We start from the raw sequence: 10,650 nt of genomic DNA on the forward strand, positions 1-10,650 counted from the left end.
GTGTGTGAGTGCGTGTGTGTGTGCGTGTGTGTTTGTGTTTGTGAATTTGTGTGTGTGTGAGTGTGTGCGTGTGTGTCTGTGTGTGTCTGTGTGTGTGTGTGCGTGAGTGTCTGTGTGAGTGTGTGTGTGCGTGTGTGTCTCTGTGTGTGAGTGTGTGCGTGTGTGTCTGTGTGTGAATGTGTGTCTGTGTGTGATTGTGTGCGTGTGTGTCTGTGTCTCTGTGTGAGTGTGTGTGTGTGTGTCTGTATGTGTGAGTGTGTGTGAGTGTGTGCGTGTGTCTGTGTGAGTGTGTGTGTGAGTGTCTGTATGTGTGAGTGTGTGTCTGTATGTGTGTGTGTCTGTGTGAGTGTGTATGTGTGTATGTGTGAGTGCGTTGTGTGTGTGCGTGTGTCTGTGTGTGTGAGTGTGTGTGTGTGTCTCTGTGTGTGTCTATGTGTGTGTCTGTGTGTGTGTCTCTGTGTGTGTATGTGTGTGAGTGTGTGTGAGTGTGTGTGAGTGCATGTGTGTGTGAGTGTGTGCGTGTGTCTCTGTGTGTGAGTGTGTGTGTGTGTGCGTCTGTGTGTGTGTGAATTTGGGTGTCTGTGTGTGTGCGTGTGTGCGTGTGTGTCTGTGTGTGAGAGTGTGTGCGTGTCTGTGTGTGAGTGTGTGTGTGTGCGTGTGTCTCTGTGAATGTGTGTGTCTGTGTGTGAGTGTGTGTGAGTGTGTGCGTGTGTGTCTGTGTGAATGTGTGTGTCTGTGTGTGAGTGTGTGTGTGTGCGTGTGTGTCTGTGTGTGTCTCTGTGTGTGAGTGTGTGTGTGAGAGTGTGTGCGTGTCTGTGTGTGTCTGTGTGTGTGTGTGTGTGTCTGTATGTGTGAGTGTGTGTATGTATGTGTGTGTCTCTGTGTGAGTATCTGTGTGTATGTGTGAGTGCGTGTGTCTGTGTGTGTCTCTGTGTGTGAGTGTGTGTGTCTCTGTATATGTGTGTGTCTGTGTGTGAGTGTGTATGTGGTGTGTGAGTGTGTGTTTCTGTGTGTGAGAGTGTGTGCGTGTGTGTGTGTCTTTGTGTGTCTCTGTATGTGTGAGTGTGTGTCTGTGTGTGAGTGTGTGTGTGTGAGTGTGTGTGTCTCTGTGTGTGTGTGACTGTGTGTGTGTGTATGTGTGTGTGTGAGTGTGAGTGTGTTTCTGTGTGTGTGTCTGTGTGTCTCTGTGTGTGTGAGTGTGTATGTGAGTGTGTGTGAGTGTGTCTCTGTATGTGTGTGTGAGTGTGTATGTGTGTGAGTGTGAGTGTGTGTGTGTGAGTATGTGTGTGTGTGAGTGTGTGTGTGTTGCCCAGGCTGGCCTTGAACTTGTCACCTCCTGCCTCAGAGTCACTGGGATCACAGGTGTGCTGCGGTGCACTTCCTTGGGTAAGTTTGCTCTACTTGGGCAAAGCAGTGCTCAAGGGCAGGTCCCATGGGCCCCCCATGGCCCCCCTCTTGCAGCAACAGGGCTGCAGAGCCCAGGCTCTGCATTGGACTTGGCTCAGAGTTCGCACCGGGCAGGAAAGTCTTTTCCTTGAGGCACAACTGCAGGCGGCTTCCTGAGGCAGTGGGTAACAGGTGCGCCCAACAGCAGGCTTTAGAGGAGGCGCCCCAAGCTTGGACTCTTCCTGGACATCTAGGGCCCCCGGCACGGCTGGCTGTGTGCTGGCCTGCGGCCAGGCCCCTGAGAAAGGAGCACCCACAGAACACAGTCTGCTCAAGCACACACCGAGTGTCCTCCAGGAGAGGGGGCAGAACTGCCCGGAAACAATCTCCATCAAGGTTGAAGAGACAGATCAGGCCCAGCCTTTCTGACCAAAATGGAACGGAGTGGAGATCAATAGCGGGAGGAAAACTAGAAAGCTCACACACACACACACACACACACACACACACACACACCCCTGAACACCACCGAGACTGACAGGAAATGAAAAGGGAAATCGGGACATGCGAGCCCAGCCACCAGGACACTAAGACAGAGAGTCGGGAGGAGAGGGTCGCTCTCAGCTGAGGAGGGCAGTATTTTAAGACCAAGGCCAACAAACACGGAAACAAGGTCTGGGGTGTAACTCAGGGGTACAGCGTTCCCGCCTGGCATGGGCAAGGCCCTGGGCTCTGTTCCCAGCACAGCCAAAACAACCATCCCAAACCCAGACAGCCAAAGTGCCCTCAGATCCGTACCCTAACCTGCCTTAAGAAATTAGAAGAACCACAAATTAAACCCAAAGCTGCCAGAAGGAAGCAACAACCTTGGAGACTTAACCAGCCCCTTTTCATATTTTATTTAGAGACGGGATCTCCCTGAGTTGCTTAGGGCCTCGCTCGGTTGCTGAGGCTGGCTTTGAACTCACTGTCCTCCTGCCCCAGCCTCCTGAGCCTCTGGGAGGACAGGCGCGTGCCACTGCCCCCAGCCAAAAACTGGTTCTCGAGAAGAAAATGAAACTGACAAATCTGTAGTTAGACCAGGGGGAAAGGAGGGTGCGAATGACTAAAAGCAGGAAGCACATGACCGCCAGCCTTCAGAAATGACAATGTCCGCGTGATGGCCGTGGACGATGATGGCCGTGGACGATGATGGCCGTGAAGGATTGGGAGTCTACAAAGTAGACACGAGGGGTGACGGGCGAGGTGGAAAAGTCCCTGGAAAGACAGACTATGAAAACAGACGGATTCAAGGGGAAACGGAAAATGGGAAGAGACCCGTAACCGACGGGATTGGCCTAGGAATTCTAAGACTTCCAAATACAGGAGAACCCGGGCCAGCTCCCCCCGTGAATCCTACCAGAGGTCAGAGGAGTCGGTGCCAGTCCTTCCCCAGCTCTTCCAACACAGACGGGGACCGGCTTCCCAGCGCCTTCCACAAGGCCGGAACCACCAGGCCCATCACCCAGAGGTCTGCTCCCCCAGGGCGGGCTCCACCAGGTCTCACCGTCCCGTGTTCCCTGACTGGACTCAGACCTCAGCTTTTTAGATCTTTTCATTTTCTTCTAGCAATGCGGTCTGTTTTATTTTAATGACTTTTAGTTGTCAGTGGACTTTATTTATGTATATGTGGTGCTGAGAATCGAACCCCGTGCCGCACACATGCCAGGGAAGCCCTCTGCCCTGAGCGCCAGCCCCGGCCCTTTAGACCTTTTTATTTTAAGCCCACCTCAGGCTTACTCAAGTGGACTAGAGGCAGCGCCAACAGAACAAGCTGACTGGCCAGCATCTGGGGTGGCCAGCTGCAGAAGTGCCCACCCACGGGGTCTTCAGGACCCGCCCGGGCAGGCGCTGGCTGAGGGCCGGCTCCCTCCTTACCTATCTGCCCGTTGTAGCAGCCCCCCAGGAGCACGTGGGAATCTTTGGGGTTGTACTCCAAGGTGACCAGCGGAGAAGGTGGCTTCAGGACCATTTCAGGCCTATTCGGGTTTTCTATAAAGCAGGAAAAAGAAAAAGGTCTCGTCAGGCCTGCCCAGAAGAGGACAGGGTCAGCCGGTTTACCCCCTTTTCCAGAGGAGGGTGGTTAGAAGGCAGCCATTGAGACACCCCCCACCACCATCTTTCTCTGGCCTGCTTCCTTTGGCCCCGAGGCCTAAATCTTAGCTACTGGCTTTATTTGGGGGGACTGGGGTGTGGGGTGGGTGTTCAACTCCAGTTCTAGTCCGTTTCTCATATTTGGTGTGAAACCAGCTTTAACCTAAGGCTCTTAGACAGAGTCAGCTCTCACGGGGTCTTCAAATCAGGCCTGTGGGGGGCGGGGATGTGGGGTCCACCCCGGGGGTTGCTGCGAGAACCGGGCGAGCTGTTCAGTCAGCTCCCGATGCAGCGCCTGCACCGTTGTTGTACGGAGTGGGAGAAGGGGAAGCCTGGGGGTGTTGCTCGGGCCGGGCTCTTGCCCCTGCAGTGAAGAAAGGGTCCTGCTCCCAGCAAAGTTGGGTCAAGGCACAGTCCCCTCCCCTCCCCTCCCCTCCCCTCCCCTCCCCTCCCCTTTGGGCGCCCTGCAGCCTGCTGGGCCTCTCTCTGGCAGGCTCTCCAGGGACCGACATTGGGAGTCCCCTTGGGTCTGGTATTTATTTATTTATTTTGCAGTACCAGGGATTGAACTTGGGGCGCTCTACCCCTGGGATACAGCCTTGGCCCTTTTTAGAATTTTATTTTGAGGCAGGGTCTTACTAAGTCGCCCAGGTTGGCACTGAACTGGCCTCGGGGACCACAGGCTTGGGAGCTGGAGGTCAGCTCAGCGTAAGGGCTTGCCCAGCGGGTGTGAGGTCCTGGGCTCCATCCCCAGCACGGCACAGCAGGGATTCCCTCCTGACAGTCCCTGGCCCCTTGCACTCCCCGGCTGGCCCTGGCCTCAGCCCTGCCTGGCCAGCAAGACGCCGCTGTTCCTTACCCAGATCCCAGATGTATGACTCGTGGCTCATGCCCGCAGGTGCCCGCTGAAAATTCAAGCAAGAATAGGCCACTGCCAACTTCCGGTTGCCATCGGGGTGCCAGGAGACGTGTGTGGCTGCCCGCTTGATGTCCTGCGGATCCCTTTGGGGAGAGGAAGGGAGTCAGAAGGCTGGAGGGTGGGGTTTCCCCAGTTTGTAGTAATTCTAGCACAACTAGATTTTTTTTTTCTTTAAAAAATACTCAGGTATATCTAAGGAACCACCTTCACTTCAGAAAATCTATTTTAAAAACAAAATGCAGGGAGAGGGAGGGGGAGGGGAAGGGGAAACACTAGGGAAGGATATTGGACACATTACATGATTATTTTAACTATATGGTTATGTTGTGTTTGTACAAATGCCTAACAATGAATCCCACCATGATGTATTAATTATCCTGCACCAATAAAAAGTGGAAAAAAAAAAATAAATCCAAACCAAGTTGACAATACTACCGTAAATGGAAAACCAGTCCCACCAACTATAAATAGAAGGTAATAATAAAAACCAAGGCAATGGGAACAGGCAAAACACGAAACTCCAGTTTAACCCTCCGCTCGCTGGAAGTTGAGCCAGAGCCTGATCTTCCGTTGCGATTCGAATCGAAAGGTTCAGGAAGTCTAGCCATCTCATGCCTCCGTGTTGACTCAGATGAGCCGAAAACTTCCGTCCACACAAAACCCTGCATACGAATGTTTATGGCTGCTTTATTCAAATTGCCAAGGCAGGGAAGCAACCAAAATGTCCTTAGATGGCTGCGTGGATAAATGGTAGTGAACCCAGACGATGGGATACCATTCACCACGAGAAAGGAGATGAGCTATCAAGATCTGAGAAGACGGGCTGGGAAGGGCCAACTACGAAGACAGGAAGAAGATGAGTGGTTGCCAGGGGCTCGGGACTTGGGAGGGACGAAGAGGTGACCACAGGGCATTCTGAGGGCAGGGGAACTACGCTGTACCCTACTGCCATGGTGGACACCAATCCATGGGATGTGCAAGCCTCGGGAACAACCCTGACGGAAACTAGGGAGTGACAGTGGTGTGTCTATCCATGCAGGTCCAACTGGTGGGCATGCTGTGTGCCCAGGGCAGGAGGTGGGAGAGGCATGTGGGAACTCTTGGTACCTTCTGCTCAGTTTTGTTATGAGCCTAAAACTGAAGTCTGGGAGTCGGGGCTGGGGCTGGGGCTGGAGCCCCTGGTAGAGCACCTGCTGTGCATGCCTGAGAGTCCTGGGACAAGGTCTAACGCATCAGGTGGTTTGAGGGGTCCCTAAGTGGGGTCAGGGCCCAGCGGGGCTGGGGGCAGCATGTGCCTGCTGCACATCGCTGGGTACAGCCATTGGCCCTGCTCTGCACCCCACAGGTCACCACTGGATCAGAACAGGTTGTGCTGGGACAGGGCCAGGTACTTCCCAGGATGCTTGGTCAGCTGTGGTGGCAAAACGAATCCCCCAAGTTGGCACCAGAGGCCGGTCACCTCCAAATGCCTGCCATCTCTGGAATCCGCATCACCCAGACCACACCTGACCCCCGCCAGGGTCCTCAGAGATGCCTGGGCCTGCACCGGCTGGGACCCGCCCCACCTTCCCCTCTTCCACTGCCTCTACTTCTAAACGGACAGCCCTCTCCCTCCTGCCCCTCCACCGCCAGGAATGTGGCCCCACCTGCAACTCCTCTCACCAAGTCTTCAGGATGAGCTGTCCCTTTGCCCTCTCCCCATTCCTGTCCCCAACTCTCCTTCCTTACCCTGCACATGTGCTCAGAGGCCCCGTGTGAAGTCAGTGTCACCCCCTCCTAGGGCTGCCGGAACCAGGGACCACAACTAGGTGGGCGTTCTTGTTTGCTAGTTTTTGTTAGGTTTGTTTTGTTTTGCGGTGCTGGGGACGGAGCCCAGGGCCTTGCACATGCCAGGCAAGCACCCTACCCCCGAGCCGCAGCCGGGCCTTAGGTGTCCTTAACAACAGAAACTCATTCCCTCCCACTTGAGGAGGCCAGAAGTCCAGAATCGCAGGCGTTCTCTGCAGGTGAAGTATAGGCACATACCTGTCCACAGATGCAGCACACACGCCTACATATGAATAGACCCGTGCACGTGTACACAGGTATTCCTAAACAAAGATCAGCACTCTCAGCCAGGTGCAGTGGCCACTCCTATGATCCCAGCAAGTAGGGGACTGAGGCAGAGGATTGCAAGTTCAAGACCAGCCTCAGCAACTTAGCACATTCCACCTCAAAATAAAAACAGCTGGGGAGATAGCTCAGTGGTGGAGCACTTGCCTATCATGTGTGGGGCCCTGGGTTCAATTCCCAGTGCCCCCCCCCTAAAAAAAAAAGTAGCAGCACACTCTCCCCTATACTATTCCACAGCTTGTTTGGTTTTCACATAACCAGTCTTGGAAACGGGTCCCTCTTGTCACAGAAGGAGCTGCCCTATACTTCCAGCGCCCCCTCCCCACCCCGATATCCCTTTGTGGGCTCTGCCAGAGTGGGAACCAGTCCCGACTGACGGATCTGGTTTGTTGGAGCTCTGGCTGGCAGCAAAGATCCTCACACACAACACCCATAAATCCCCACTGTCCTTTGAGGTTATTCCTAGATCCACTCTTGCAAATGTGGGCCAGGCAACCTGTGGGCTCACGACCCACCGGACCCCTGAGGTGGACGCCTTGTCCTGCTCTGCCCTGTGGGAGATCCTCCTGCTGTGCCCAGCTCACACACAGCCCAGGCCTGGTCAGCGCATGCATCCCCACAGGGCAGGGACCACTTCCTGCTAGGCACCAGCTCGCTCTGACCCTCGTCGAGCTTGGGCACAGAGAGCACAGTGACCATGGCTTGGAGTGATGAGCAAGGAGTCCCTTTTGGAGGTGACAGGTTGGCCAGAGGCCAGCCTCGCTAGGGGCTACCTGAAGACATTAATGGTCTTAGCTGAAGGGGCCTCTTCCGTCACCTCCACCTCTTCCTCATCGTCAAAATACTCCTGGTAGATGTCAATGGCGTTGTTCTGCTTGATGCAATGCTCCATGATCTGAGGGGACAGAGCAGGGGTGCTCAGCAGGAAGGAGAGGGCCTGCAGGCCCAGGGGCTGGCTGGAGTCTAGGAGGGACAGGGAGGACCAGGGGCCTTTTCCTGTTCTTTAGCCAATGCATTTTCTTTCTTTTTTCTTTTCTGCAGTGCTGGGGACGACACCCAGGGCCCTGCACTGGCCAGGAAGTGTGCGACCACTGAGCTCTGCCCCAGCCCACGGCTTATGCATTTTCAATTGGCTTTTGAAGGTGAATTAATTGCTTTCTGTGTACAAAGCACTGATGCACACACAGCACATCGACAGATAAACGAGATATCTGTGGCATTAAAATTTCATGGAGGGAGGAGGAGATTTAAAAAAAATGTCTAAAAATACTCTTGGGGAGGGATGATAATGAAAAAAATGCTGAAAAATGTTGCTCTAGCCAAACAATTTCATCAGGCCTATGTATATATGGCACCCATATGTTTGTCTGGACCTCCAGTGGATCAGTAACTCTGCAGGGAAGAATGTGAGTGAGATTCATTTTTGCAGTCAACACTGAGCCAGGCTGAGACTTAAAGCTTATTCCAAATTTACTGGATGTGGGCTGGGATTGTGGCTCAGGGGTAGAGTGCTTGCCTAGCATGTGTGAGGCACTGGGTTCAATTCTCAGCACTTCATGTAGATAAATTTTAAAAAAGGTCCATCAACAACCCTCCCCCCCAAAAAATTAATTAAATAAAAAGAAGTAGTAAAGGACCAAAACATTTTTTGGGGGGTCCTCTCTGCCCCGAGGGTTTCCCACTTTTTTAGGCTCTTTGTAAAACCTGCTCAGCTATGGCCCTGTGTGGTCAGCAGTCGGTCTCTTTCCCCAGAGTAGCCATGTGGACCCGTGGCTGGCACAGCTCTGGCACCCCGAGGAGCTGGAGTGGGGGGGAGTCCTCAGTGGCGCCAAGCCTTACCGAGCCAAGCTGCATGATGGCATTGATGTAGTTCTCGTCCTTCTCTACTTTCTTCCGGAAGCGAATCGTCTGCTCCAGCTCCAGGGGGTTCACATCCTTGGGCCAGCCCCCCTCGACGTGGTTGACCCCTCGGGTCTCCATCTCGAACCGCTCTGTGTTCGCCTGAACAGAGGGCCACCGGTGAGATGACCACCACCCGGACGCCTCCAACCTCTGCTCCTGTAAGCCAGGAGCCTCCCGGGAGCCTCAGCTCTCTGACAGACCTACGAGCTGCCCTGGCTAAAGCCACCAAGTCAGGAACCTCCAGGTCCTCAGGCTGTGTCACTGGTGACCTTGCAGTGCCACCCCGTGGAGGCTGCTACTTTGCCCTGGATAGCAGTGGTCATGGAAGACCCAGTGCCCAGGTCCCCTGAGCCTAGTGGGCCCAGGAGCCAGCCCACCTGTTCTGCAAGATTCAGAAGAAAAGAGAAGCGTGTGCTTCTTTTCCACCCGGCGGGCAACGCACGAGGTCGGACATTGAAGCAACAACAGCGACTCAGAGGCTGGATCTGCGCCCCTCTCCAGCCCGGGAAGATTGACCTGTTGGACTAGCTTCTTGGCTCCAGCCCACTTTTCCCCATTTTAGAAACTTTGCTGACGTACACATGACACGACATTTGCCATCTTAATCATTTTACAGTGTGCAGTTCCGTGGCCTTACCATTCACAGGGCCACACAGTCATCGCCCCGGAGGGAAGCCCTGTGCCCTGGGACAGTCACTCCCAGCTCCTTCCCGCCGCTAAGCTGGCTCTCCCAGAGTGAGACACCTTGCCAGGGCAGGGCTCTGGCAGGAGCCTGGGCACTGAGGCCAGCATGGCTGCCATCTTGTTGGAGGCTGTGCCATGGGCACAGTTGTCCTGGTCCCCGAGACGGCCTTCAGGCTGAGAAGTTAGTTCATCTAAGCCAGGAGCCACCAGACCACTCAGGTGACTGTGAATGTGTCCCAGTCAAGTCCAGTGACTCATTTGGTTTGGGGCCTGACCTGGGTTATCTTGACCCAGTCGGGTGCTGATCACCAGGTTTACAGGGACCGGAAGCTCTAGGGGCCTCCACAGGGCAAAAGGGCATGCCTGGCCAGAACTTCCTGTGGGACACTTTTCTTTTTCCAAGATGGGCTTTGCCTGTAGATAGGAATCCATGCTCCCGAGAATACCTCTTCCAGAAGCACCAAAGGCCCAAAGTGATTCTAGAAAGAGTCTCAGCAGCAAGGCCACAGCCCCTCGGAGGTAAGGCCGCGTGAGGGAGCGAGCACATCTTGACTGACACTCGCCTGGTCCAGGGGACAGGTGCTGCTGCGTCTTCTCCTGAGCCCAGCACTGTACTGTGGTGGCCCTTGGGGTGACTCCCCTCACACTTCCAGCACCCACGCGGGTCCATTCTACCTGGATTCCAGGTGGACAGGACACCCAGGACCCTGACCTGCTCTTTCTGAACTCTTTGCCCGACCACATCTTCACTGCCCTGGATTCTTGGGGCAGGGACCCACCTCATGCTCCGACATGCTGGCAGAGCACTGGACACCCGTGTCCACTGGGTTCCGCTCCACGAACTGCGTGGCCAGCTCCGGGTTGGGGGGGATGTCGATGTTCAGCTCGGCCTGGCGGTCTGAGAAGTTGCACTGCTTGCCAAACTCGCTGCGCTTCTTCACGTACACGTAGACAATCTCCATGGTGACGGGGGCTGCGGGGGTGGGGTGGGGGAGAAGGGAAGGGGTGAGGGGCCACCTGGCCACCCCTCTGCCTGGGTCTCACGAGGCTGCTTCAGGTTCCCATCTGGCTCATGGGTGAAGGTGGGAGTGGGATTCTAGGGGTTTGTCAGGTGTCCAGAGCTGCACTGTGTTGCTGCACTGGGGATTGAACCCCAGGGTCCCACCCAAGAGAGGCAAGCCGTCTGTCACCAAGCCACGTCCCCAGCCCTTAATGTTTTGAGACAATCTCACTAAGCTGCCCAGGCTGCCCTCAAATTTAAGATTCTCCTGCCTCAGCCTCCCCACTACCCGGGATTATAGGTATGGCCACGGCCCCTGGCTTGCATCTGAGGGCTTAGCATATGATAAGCATAAATTATCTTGTTCAGTTCTTGCAAATACCCTTTGAGGTGGGCAAGAAAATCACCATTTGATTCAAAGGAATTTGATACTCAGAAGTACCCTGAGCCACTGGCCCAGCATCACATAGCTACTGAGTGGTGGCGCTGGTCTGCCTGACTCCAAAGCTCTGCC

General features: G+C 54.7%; 1 protein-coding gene across 1 annotated transcript in view; it reads right to left on the bottom strand.

The window, feature by feature from the left end:
• Dnai2 (dynein axonemal intermediate chain 2) overlaps positions 1-10,098 on the bottom strand; it is a 22,867-nt gene extending 12,769 nt beyond the window's left edge. The window contains exons 1-5 of the mRNA XM_076870529.2: positions 9,916-10,098; positions 8,390-8,551; positions 7,324-7,445; positions 4,379-4,521; positions 3,304-3,417 (exon numbers count right to left, since the gene is read on the bottom strand). Of these exons, the coding sequence (XP_076726644.1) occupies positions 3,304-3,417; positions 4,379-4,521; positions 7,324-7,445; positions 8,390-8,551; positions 9,916-10,098 (724 nt within the window). The remainder of the gene's footprint in view (positions 1-3,303; positions 3,418-4,378; positions 4,522-7,323; positions 7,446-8,389; positions 8,552-9,915) is intronic.
• Positions 10,099-10,650: the final 552 nt, after the last annotated feature.

The sequence above is a fragment of the Callospermophilus lateralis genome, chromosome 11 (genome assembly GCF_048772815.1).
Source record: "Callospermophilus lateralis isolate mCalLat2 chromosome 11, mCalLat2.hap1, whole genome shotgun sequence".
Classification (NCBI taxonomy): Eukaryota; Metazoa; Chordata; class Mammalia; order Rodentia; family Sciuridae; genus Callospermophilus; species Callospermophilus lateralis.